The sequence below is a fragment of the Rhinolophus sinicus genome, linkage group LG14 (genome assembly GCF_036562045.2).
Source record: "Rhinolophus sinicus isolate RSC01 linkage group LG14, ASM3656204v1, whole genome shotgun sequence".
NCBI lineage: Eukaryota > Metazoa > Chordata > Mammalia > Chiroptera > Rhinolophidae > Rhinolophus > Rhinolophus sinicus.
In genome coordinates this window covers 54,931,339-54,942,707 of record NC_133763.1, presented here as the reverse complement: position 1 = coordinate 54,942,707, position 11,369 = coordinate 54,931,339, and the positions used below count along the sequence as shown (strand labels likewise).

The window sequence follows — 11,369 nt, the reverse complement described above, 5'->3', positions numbered from 1 at the left end:
CAGACATACATTTTTCTGTATTTTTATGTCTTTCAAGAATGAATAACAATAGGAAATTTTTATACTTCAAAGTACTCATTTATTTTAATAAAATGTAGCACCTTAATCATAGTTACTTAAAACTACAAATACTGTAATTATTTTCTGTGGATTTTTGACACATTTTGGAGAACAAACTTGAAATCAATGAATGTACTGAAAAGGTTAACGCCCTACCTGCTCCATCTTGGCTGTCAGATACCGTTCATGTCTGATCGTTCTCATGCCTTATTGGTTGCCCTTCCTGAACCTTTTTGCTGAATCCACATCTTTTCTATAAGCTCTGCTGTTGCTGTGGCCAGGACCCTGGCCTTGAACTTCTTCCCTATCTGACTACACTCACTCCCAAGGCGAGCCGTGCAGTCCCGTCCTTACCTGCCCTTCTCCTGAGCGCTGGACTCCATCTCTCCAGTTGCCTTCATCCGTGGTTGAGGCTGGATTTCCAGCAAGTTCTCTACCATACAGTGAGCTACATGCATGCCTTCCCCAAGAAGGTCTGTCTCCTGCAGTTCTCTTTCAGTCTTAGGGTACTAAGACTGTCCTTTACGTCTGCTATTCCTCTACTAGTTAGTTATTTTTACTTCTTATTAGCCAACTCCTCCTGTATCCAGTCCCCTGAGTTAACAATTCTTTATATTAAATGCTCCCTATTCAGATAACTGTGTGTTCTCCCTCTCTGGATTGGATGAACTGGAACAAACGTATTCTTGCCTTTGTGCATATTACTGAGTATTGAACCATTTCGATCACAGTTTGTCCTCGTGTGCTAATTATTTAATGTTCTCCCAGAGCTGAACTCTGATATTTAATGTCATAAGTAAGTCACTCACTCGGAACAATTTTGAGCATGTTGTCCTTATTAGGTTTCGTCATACTGTTATATTTTCTGCATAAATAGAAATGAAATGTATTTCTGCGTAATTTGTCTGTGGTTCAATTTTCTCCCACATTGCCCCAAATTTCTCTGCCTCTTTTTGGGCAAAAGAAACCCACAGCTGCCATATACATAGATAGATAGATAGATAGATAGATAGATAGATAGATAGATAGATAGATAGATAGATAGATAGGTAGATAGGGCACACGAGGACTTAATTCAAGGAACATTGACTCGCATGAACTTGATTATTCTCAGCTATCAAATTACATCATTTCTTCTAATCTTATGTTAATCTTCTTAAAGATCTTTAGACTTTTCTTCACATTACTGCATTTTTCTCGTTTGTCCCAAATCTCTGTAGCTTTTATATATGTGTGTGATAATTAGTGGATATATGGAATATATTGTTTTACCTCACAGCCTATAATTTAAAAAGGAGCTTTCTTTTTTTAGTAATATATTTGGATTTCTGTTTTCAGTTCTTTAGATGTTTCTCTATATACAGTGCAATAAATCAACTGCTTAGAAAACTCCTTGACTAATATTCTTGACTATATCACACAATGTCATCAAATAATGATGGCAAAGCCAACAGTTAACAGTAAACATGGTTAGGCATTGCATCAGCGTCTTGAGAGGTAGGTATGGGCTTTAACTAAGGGTTTCAATTGTTTCGCTCATCACACAGCTCAGAGCCAAAGGTTAAGAAAGGACATCAGTCATGTCCTGGAGGCCTGCCTATCCAGCAAGTTCCAGGAAAGATGTTTAAAGGGTGCTTTGCTGGAGATGTATCTAGTCAAGCACAAATGATGGCTTAAACCACGACAGTGCTCACAAGATGTTTAGTTTCTGCCTTTTGCTTAAAAGATAACATCACCGATGCACATTGGTGAGGTGTTTTGCAGAATCTTCAACCCAGTTAGCTCATCCAAACATAGTTACGATAAAATGTATAAAAATTTCTGGTTTTGCTCTGCACTGGTTAAATGTAAAATAGGTAATAATTATGCACATATGCCCTTACAGCAAAATTTGAATTTAACACACTTTTGGGGAGGGGGTTAGCACAAATATTACATTCCATTTGAAAACAAAAACTAAAATAAAACGAGCTATAAAAATTTTTGAGGAAATTGGGGGAATTTGAAAGTAAGCTAGGTATTAGGGAATTGTTATTTTTCCTAGGTATGAAAATGGTATTGTTATTATAAGAGAATATCCTTTTTTTAGGAGATAAAACTGAAGTACAATTTCACGTGTGCAATGTGGGTGTTTATCACACTAGTCTTTCAAATTTATGTGTCAAAAATTTAACAATGAAAGGTTTAAAATTAGTAAAATAACATAAAAGGTGAAAGATAGGATTGGGAAGGGGATGTTATTGATAATGACATTTTCAGCTTAAATGTAATTGTTGTCTACTCCTATTTGAAATTTCCATGTAAACTTTGTGTGTTGTATGTATCATTTTATTGGAAAAAATAGACTAATCACTATTAAGTGAATATGAAAGTACCTGGTATTTTAAAATAAAGCACCTGTTCATTGCCTGCTAGGCCTCAGGGCACTGTAAGGGGAGGCAATGAAGTATGGAAGTGAGTCAGTTACATGCGACTGCTATACTTACATTGTGCTGCACTTAGTACCATGTTTCCCCAAAAATAAGCCCCAGTTAAGAGCTCAGCCAGACGGATGCATTCAGTACATTAAGATGATGTTCCAGAAGATGACATGACTGTATTTGAATAAATGTAGATTGCTGTACATGAAAAAATAAGACATCCCCTGAAAATACGCCCTAATGCATCTTTTGGAGCAAAAATTAATATAAGACCCGGTCTTATTTTCAGGGAAACACAGTAGCATGCTTTCTTCACTAGATTCTATCACATTTCTTCAAAACTATAAAACTGTGTTTATAATCTGAAACCATTTAATTAGCTGTAGATTTATCTTTTCCTTAAATGTCTAAAAGGGTACACACTTGGAAGCTCAGGTTTTTAAGGATGGTAACTCATTTATGACCTCAAAATTTATTTTCCGTTTATCTTAGTCCTCATTGCTTCATAGGTTCAAATTAAGCAATTTTTTTTTTTTTTGAGACGCTGCTATTTCATCAGCATTTTTTCTGTTAACATAGGTTTCTAAAAACTATGTCCTTGTAATTTTAAAACATACCAATTCTATAGTTTTGGGGATAATTTTATGGACACAAGTATTAAGGTAATTTTTAACTGTGAATGTTTTAAGAAATTTTTGCAGTTTGTTATGAATGTGTAGGTTTTTGTTTTGCGTTGTGTTTGAGAGACATGTTTCCCCCTTCTTCCGTCTCTGCCCCCCCCCCACTCCAGTTCAAGCCATTGTTTCTGTTTGGTTGTGTAGGACACAGCTCCCTGACCCATGCTGGTATTACGAGGCTTGCGCTCCCCCCAGCTGAGGCAGTTGGTCACCAGTTGTCGGTCAGCAGTTCACAGCAGCTCACAGCCGCTCACGCTGGCTGCTGGTCACTCACAATGGCTGCTGGCCACTCACACTGGCTGCCGGCCACTCACACTGGCTGCCAGCCACTCACACTGGCTGCCGGCCACTCATACTTGCTGCCGGCCGCTCACGGTAGCCACCGGCCACTCCTGGCCGCACACAGTAGCCCATAGCAGCCTACGGCCACTCAGACTGGTGGCCAGCCGCCTGGAGAGACTTTTGATGGTTTCATTTTTATAGTTTTGTATTTGACTGCTTTCCCAGTTTTCAGTTGTTTCTGTGGGTGTTTACTCATATGCAGTGCTCAATGATCAACAAAATATTGTTTCATTTTCAGTGATTAAACTGCTTGAATTCAGTGGCTAATATTCCTGAATAATTGAAAACTGCCTTGTTACATGACTGACTCATATTATCTTACCATCAAAATGGTATTAGGCTTCTTTGAGGTGTAACCTATATACTCAGAAACCCATTATTCATTTTTACTGTTTTTCACATACATTTCAAATAGTATGTGCCTTTTGTCTTTTGGCCTAACACGTCATGGTTGCAGATTTCAGGACATGGAAGCATCCTAGAATTTCTGAAAGGAAAGCCCGTGCTACAAGTCATTTGGGAAAACAAGAGCCAAGCTGCAAGTTAGATATGCGAGCTACTTGGCTGACATCCTGTAGATGCTCTCCAAACAAAATTTGAGCCAAAAGCTGCCCAAATTTATCTTTCTTAGCTCCTAATCCATTCATCTCATCTCTGTCCTTACTAGAAATGCTAACATTGGGTTCCATTTTCCTTCCCTTGACAATTGTCACAGCAATCCTAAATTTGCTCCTTTTCCCATCTGCCAGCGTGCTAGGCGGCTATCTACTCCGCTGTGAAAAAGCAACTCCACCCGAGACCATTTCTGTGGTCAAATTTATTGCACGTTAAAGTAAACTGCTTCCGAGACCTACCAGGTTTCCCTGAAAATAACACCTAGCGGGATAATGTGTCCTTTGAAGCAAAAATTAGCTTTTGCTCCAAAAGACACATTAGAGCTGATTGTACCATTAGACTAGGTCTTATTTTGAGAGAAACACGGTATTATCTGAACAACATGTTTCCCAGTCCTACTGGTTTAGGCGAGTTCATCAATACACTTATTTGTTAATCAGTCACTGTTTCTTTAAGCTCTTTTTTAGAAACTGTGAGTGGCTCTGAAAAGAGCCTTTGGTTTGTTTCCCTTTCCAGATGTTCAGGCCCCTCCGTGGTTTCACTTCACCACTGGCAAGATTACTTGGTCTGGACTTTGTGATGGTGGCTCTCGGTCTTCTTGGGCAGCAGCACGGCCTGGATGTTGGGCAGGACGCCGCCCTGCGCGATGGTGACCTTGCCCAGCAGCTTGTTGAGCTCCTCGTCGTTGCGGATGGCCAGCTGCAGGTGGCGCGGGATGATGCGCGTCTTCTTGTTGTCGAGGGCCGCGTTGCCCGCCAGCTCCAGGATCTCGGCCGTCAGGTACTCCAGCACGGCCGCCAGGTACACGGGCGCGCCGGCCCCGACCCGCTCGGCGTAGTTGCCCTTGCGGAGCAGCCGGTGCACGCGACCCACGGGGAACTGCAGGCCAGCTCTGGATGAACGGGACTTCGGCTTGGTGCGAGCCTTGCCGCCCTGCTTTCCACGTCCCGACATGACAAAAAAACCAGTTATAACAGAAAAAAGTGACCGTTAAGGGGGGGGGCTATTTATAGTCTGTCCGGAGGTTGTGATTTGCCATCTGATTAGTTGATGGACCGCTATCCAATCAGAAAGCATTACTGGAATCACCTACTTTACATACACGTCACTAACTACTGTCCAATCAGATCTTGGCTGCCCAACTCGACATGTCACTGTCGCCTATAAATAACGCTCTTTTAGACACCAGGCGTTACCCTTCGGTTTGGTGTAGAAGTTGTACCTGCAAAGTTGAGCGCTCGACATGCCGGAGCTGACTTCGAAGACCGCCACTGTTTCCAAGAAAGGCTTCAAGAAAGCTGTTAGCAAGACGCAAAAAAAGGAGGGAAAGAAGCGCAAGAAGTGCCGCAAAGAGAGCTATTCCATTTATATCTATAAAGTATTAAAGCAAGTGCATCCAGACACCGGGATCTCATCCAAGGCCGAACCCCAAATAGAAATTGATTTCGTGGGCCCAGTGTCCTGAAAAACACGGACTGCCTTTTTTTTTTTAGGATGATTTAAGATGGCGGATAAGTTTTTCTTCTGCCTATTTAGCTTCCTTTTTGGCTGCCCTGAAAAGGTCGGAGCAGTCTTTTTGTACACTACGTATATATATGACGTCGGGAGCGGTCACCGTTAACTACTCAATTTGACACTCCGAGGATTAAGACATATCACACACATTGATTAACCAGCTACCATCAGCTCTAATGCATCTTTTGGGATAAAAATTAGTTTAAGATCTCAATTTAAGATCTATTTTTGCTCCAAAAGATGCGTTAGAGCACAAGGTCTTATTTACGGTTTTTTGTCAGTAGAAGGTATCAGGTGGCCCATTTAATCAGAACCATAAATAGAAAATGATTTCGTGGGCCCAGTGTCCTGAAAACATGGGCTGCCTTTTTTCTTAGTATGTTTTAAGGTGGCGGATAAGTTTCTGCCTATTTAGCTTCCTTTTTGGCTGCCCTAAAAAGGTCGGAGCAGTCTTTTTGTACACTACATATATATATGACGTCGGGAGCGGTCACCGTTAACTACTCAATTTGACACTCCGAGGATTAAGACATATCACACACATTGATTAACCAGCTAAGCAGAGCTCACAGCCCCTTAAGCAGTGTGAGTGGCTCTGAAAAGAGCCTTTGGTTTGTTTCCCTTTCCAGATGTTCAGGCCCCTCAGTGGTTTCACTTCACCACTGGAAAGATTACTTGGTCTGGACTTTGTGATGGTGGCTCTCGGTCTTCTTGGGCAGCAGCACCGCCTGGATGTTGGGCAGGACGCCGCCCTGCGCGATGGTGACCTTGCCCAGCAGCTTGTTGAGCTCCTCGTCGTTGCGGATGGCCAGCTGCAGGTGGCGCGGGATGATGCGCGTCTTCTTGTTGTCGCGGGCCGCGTTGCCCGCCAGCTCCAGGATCTCGGCCGTCAGGTACTCCAGCACGGCCGCCAGGTACACGGGCGCGCCGGCCCCGACCCGCTCGGCGTAGTTGCCCTTGCGGAGCAGCCGGTGCACGCGGCCCACGGGGAACTGCAGGCCAGCTCTGGATGAACGGGACTTCGGCTTGGTGCGAGCCTTGCCGCCCTGCTTTCCACGTCCCAACATGACAAAAAAAACAGTTATAACAGAAAAAAGTGACCGTTAAGGGGGGGGGCTATTTATAGTCTGTCCAGAGGTTGTGATTTGCCATCTGATTAGTTGATGGACAGCTATCCAATCAGAAAGCATTACTGGAATCACCTACTTTACATACACGTCACTAACTACTGTCCAATCAGATCTTGGCTGCCCAACTCGACATGTCACTGTCGCCTATAAATAACGCTCTTTTAGACACCAGGCGTTACCCTTCGGTTTGGTGTAGAAGTTGTACCTGCAAAGTTGAGCGCTCGACATGCCGGAGCTGACTTCGAAGACCGCCACTGTTTCCAAGAAAGGCTTCAAGAAATCAATTTCTATTTGGGGTTCTGCTGGTTAAATGGGCCACCTGATACCTTCTACTGACAAAAAAACGTAAATAAGACCTTGCCGTACCATCAGCTCTAATGCATCTTTTGGGATAAAAATTAGTTTAAGATCTCAATTTAAGATCTATTTTTGCTCCAAAAGATGCGTTAGAGCACAAGGTCTTATTTACGGTTTTTTGTCAGTAGAAGGTATCAGGTGGCCCATTTAATCAGAACCATAAATAGAAAATGATTTCGTGGGCCCAGTGTCCTGAAAACATGGGCTGCCTTTTTTCTTAGTATGTTTTAAGGTGGCGGATAAGTTTCTGCCTATTTAGCTTCCTTTTTGGCTGCCCTAAAAAAGTCGGAGCAGTCTTTTTGTACACTACGTATATATATGACGTCGGGAACGGTCACCGTTTAACTACTCAATTTGACACTCCGAGGATTAAGACATATCACACACATTAACCAGCTAAGCAGAGCTCACAGCCCCTTAAGCAGTGTGAGTGGCTCTGAAAAGAGCCTTTGGGTTGAAGAGTGCTGCACGAGCACGCGCTCACTTGGAGCTGGTGTACTTGGTGACGGCCTTGGTGCCCTCGGACACGGCGTGTTTGGCCAGCTCCCCGGGCAGCAGCAGGCGCACAGCCGTCTGGATCTCCCGGGACGTGATGGTCGAGCGCTTGTTGTACTGCGCCAGGCGCGACGCCTCGCCCGCGATGCGCTCGAAGGCATCAGTGACGAAGGAATTCATGGTGCTCATGGCTTTGGATGAGATGCCCGTGTTCTGGTGCACCTGCTTCAGCACCTTGTAAATGTAAACTGAATAGCTCTCTTTGCGGCTACGCTTCCGCTTCTTGCCGTCTTTCTTCTGCGCGTCAGTCACCGCCTTCTTGAAACCCTTCTTAGAAACAGCACCTTTTGAAGTCGGCTCTGGCATGATGAGTGCTTTGTTCTACAGCTCCCACTGGTACCAAGGAAGAAGACAGCATCTGGTGTCCAAGAGTGGTATTTATTGGCATGGCACTAACATGACGTATTGGGCAGCCAAGATCTGATTGGACAGTGGTTAGTGACGTATATGTAAAGTAGGTGATTCCAGTAATGCTTTCTGATTGGCCTTCCATCGGCCAATCAGATAGCGAGTCACAACCTCCGAACAGACTTTAAGTAGGCCCGGTAGCATACGTTTGGGTTGTTTTTCCGTTACTACTTCTGGCCTCAGAGTACGTTTGGGAGCAGTGAGCAGAGCAGCAAGGGAACGGTCTTCCTCCAGAGCCGGCCTGCAGTTCCCCGTGGGCCGCGTGCACCGCCTGTTCTGCAAAGGCAACTACGCCAACCACGTTGGGGCCGGCGCGCCAGTGTACCTGGCGGCCGTGCTGGAGTACCTGACGCCCGAGATCCTTGAGCTGGCGGGTAACGTGGCCCACGACAAGACACGCACCATCCCGTGCCACCTGCAGCTGGCCATCCACAATGACAAGGAGCTCAACAAGCTGCTGGGCAAGGTCACCATCGCGCAGGGCGGCGTCCTGCCCAACATCCAGGCCGTGCTGCTGCCCAAGAAGACCGAGAGCCACCATCACAAAGTCCAGACCAAGTAATCTTTCCAGTGGTGAAGTGAAACCACTGAGGGGCCTGAACATCTGGAAACCAAAGGCTCTTTTCAGAGCCAGTCACATTATCAGTGAAGGCTGTTATGTAGACCAAAGAGCTGCAGTGGTATTCTGTAGCAGTAACGTGTGGGCCATAGCTCCTTGCAAAACCGCACTCCTGAAATGATCTGTGCTTCTAATAACCAGTGTTGCTGAAAAATTAAAAGCTCAGAGTCACTTGGATACTCATCGGGATGCCCTTTTTAGTTCCCTAGGGACCAGTTGTAGAAGGCTCCGTGCTGCAGCACAGTGTGAGCAGAGGAATCCTATTTGAAGCTAATTTATTGAGTTAAGTGGTGATTGGATTAGAACAAACGCAAGATAGTTGAACTCGTGGCAGTCTACAGGATATCAGCCAATCTAGCAAGGCTGCATCGTTTTCTCAGTGCCTTTTTCAAACGACTTTCCCATCAAACATGCTAGTATGGTTCAGTGTGAAGTGTTTCAGGTTAATCTTAACATTTTGTAAAGGTTCATATGTGAATATTAGATCCATGGCTTTGCATACATGCTTAGTAAAAAATTTCCTTAAAATGTAGGAAAAGATGTATCTCAAAAAGAAGCTTGATAACTACCATGTGTAATGGAGAGATGGTGTCAGTCTCCAAGACTGGAATGTGGCAAGAAGTTAAGTTTGAAATTGCAATACTAGGGAATGTCAAAATTTTCAGGCATTTTAACCACACAAAAAAGGATGAAATAGTAGCAGTTGATCTGTTTGTACTGTCAACACCAAGATAAATTGAAAAGCAAATGAACATTTAGTTAAGCTGTCAAATACAAAATTACTATACAATATTTAAGATTACTTTATCTCAAAGAAAAAGAATCTCAATGGTTATCTAAAACAAACATTGCTAGACAGTTAAGTGTGAAGTATAAAGTTCTATAAGAAGTTAAAGATGAGAATAACTATATAATATGTTAATTAGGGACAATCAAGGTAGTTATAAGAGTCAGTCATTTCTGAATAAATGTTACTGGAGTCTCAGTTCTTCTTGCCAACGCAGTGAAAAATCAAAGTTCAGCAAGCTGATTAATATGCAAGCAGGGTTTATTAGGGATACATTCTCAGGGAAGAGAACGGGCCTAGCTGAGGTGGGGGAGAGGCAGAGAGAGGGGGAGAAAGCGAGGGCCAGAGGGCTTGAGGGGCAGGGAGAGCAAGGGAGCGCCTGTCTAGAGGACTTCTGGTTTGCTGGGTGGGGTGAGGAAGTTACTCATTGATTTGGCAGGAAAAGTGGTGCACACTCTTCCAAGGGAGGTCTGTTGACTCAGATCCTTACCTTGCTCCAGACCCTGGAGTAATAAACAGATACTTGGCTGGAGGCAGTTAATCAAAGCTAGTTATGAGCTTTTTCTGTAGGCACCATGGACCCCCTCCCACCCCTCCTCTTCCTTCATCTTCTAACCTCTATCTGACATTCAGGTACACAAATATCGATTGAGGCCTGCAGTTGGGGAGGACACCAAAAGAAGGAAAATTTTTGGAAAAGGAAATTGTACAGATATTGGATAAAATTAGATAACATTTAGAACATGGCAATTAAAAACTTTAAAATGTGCTATTTTAAAATCAGAGAATGCTGATATAATTGATTGAGTAAATAAATTAGGGCTATGTGATAAGTCTCCTACACAGAAGGATACCAAACAAATTATATAGATGTTCTCCCATCAAGCAAGTGTAGTTTAACTTCCCAGACTTGGCAGAGCACAGAGTGTGGAAAGGCAAGGGGGGAAAGGGAGTTACTTCACAGGAGAGAAACCTGGCAAATATTACCTCAGCCAGATAATCTATGTTAATTTAACATTGTCAATCTTAAAAATTAAACACAGGTCGTTGAGCAACAAGTGAGTTTATTCAGAAATAGCAGAGAATTTCCAACTTGGGACAAGAAAACTATGGGGAACCACAGGCAAGTCCTGAGAACAAAGGAGACGGGCAGTCTTTTATAGAGGAAAGGAGGAAGTAGGGAAGGGTTGTTTTAAATTTTCACTGGAGGAACGTGAGAGTTCTAAGGGGTGGCCGCTTCTCATTGACTGCAGGCAAGGGCAGTTGCTATTGCCAGATGGAGAGGAAATCTTATTTCCTGCCGGCCTATGGAGGCTGCCTCTAGTGTAGTGCATGAGAGCTCCTCGTGGCTTCCCTATTCCGTTTTGAATGAGGTTTCCTGTATTCATTCTCACATCATCAGTGATAAGCCATGTTGATAGCATGTATCATTAATATGAGCTGCTGAGAAGAGCATCTTCTCTGGGATTCCTCCCAACAACCATAATCCCAGTCTAACCCTGAGAAAAACATCAGACAAATCCACGTCGAGGAACATTCTACAAAGTTTCTGACGATGCGTCCTCAAAGCTATCAAGGTTATCAAAAAAGGAAATTCTGAGAAATTGCTACAGCCCAGAAGCAGCTAAGGCAACATTACAACTACATGTCACATATTTTAAGTTGGATCCTGGAACGGAAAAGGATCATTAGGTAAAGTATAATGAAATCCAAACAACGTTTAGCATTCAATTCACAGAAATGTACCATGTTAGTTCCTTAGTCGTGGCAAATGCACAAATGTGGACAAGAGGGGAAGCTGCATGACGGGTGTACAGGACAATCTTTACAACTTTTCTGTAATTCCAAAATTAAGTTAGAAACGTCATTAAAAAACAAAACACA

General features: G+C 43.4%; 4 protein-coding genes across 4 annotated transcripts; 1 reads left to right on the top strand and 3 right to left on the bottom strand.

Moving 5' to 3' along the window:
* Window positions 1-4,672: 4,672 nt before the first annotated feature.
* LOC109438729 (histone H2A type 1-H) lies at window positions 4,673-5,068 on the bottom strand. Its single transcript, XM_019718751.2, has one exon. The coding sequence runs from the start codon at window positions 5,066-5,068 to the stop codon at window positions 4,673-4,675; it is 396 nt and encodes a 131-aa protein (XP_019574310.2).
* Window positions 5,069-6,300: 1,232 nt separating this feature from the next.
* On the bottom strand, window positions 6,301-6,696 carry LOC141568533 (histone H2A type 1-H-like). Its single transcript, XM_074318742.1, has one exon. The coding sequence runs from the start codon at window positions 6,694-6,696 to the stop codon at window positions 6,301-6,303; it is 396 nt and encodes a 131-aa protein (XP_074174843.1).
* Window positions 6,697-7,575: 879 nt separating this feature from the next.
* Window positions 7,576-8,050, bottom strand: LOC109438730 (histone H2B type 1-M). Its single transcript, XM_019718752.2, has one exon. It carries the CDS (start codon window positions 7,975-7,977, stop codon window positions 7,597-7,599), a length of 381 nt encoding a protein of 126 aa, XP_019574311.2. The 5' UTR covers window positions 7,978-8,050; the 3' UTR covers window positions 7,576-7,596.
* An 18-nt stretch (window positions 8,051-8,068) lies between these two features.
* On the top strand, window positions 8,069-8,641 carry LOC109438728 (histone H2A type 1-A). The gene is made up of 2 exons (XM_019718750.2): window positions 8,069-8,073; window positions 8,263-8,641. Exons 1-2 carry the CDS (start codon window positions 8,069-8,071, stop codon window positions 8,639-8,641), a joined length of 384 nt encoding a protein of 127 aa, XP_019574309.2.
* Window positions 8,642-11,369: the final 2,728 nt, after the last annotated feature.

Bases quoted from the DNA above. Each gene is read 5' to 3' on its own strand.
- LOC109438729 (XM_019718751.2), bottom strand. From the start codon at position 5,068: ATGTCGGGACGTGGAAAGCAGGGCGGCAAGGCTCGCACCAAGCCGAAG.
- LOC141568533 (XM_074318742.1), bottom strand. From the start codon at position 6,696: ATGTTGGGACGTGGAAAGCAGGGCGGCAAGGCTCGCACCAAGCCGAAG.
- LOC109438730 (XM_019718752.2), bottom strand. From the start codon at position 7,977: ATGCCAGAGCCGACTTCAAAAGGTGCTGTTTCTAAGAAGGGTTTCAAG.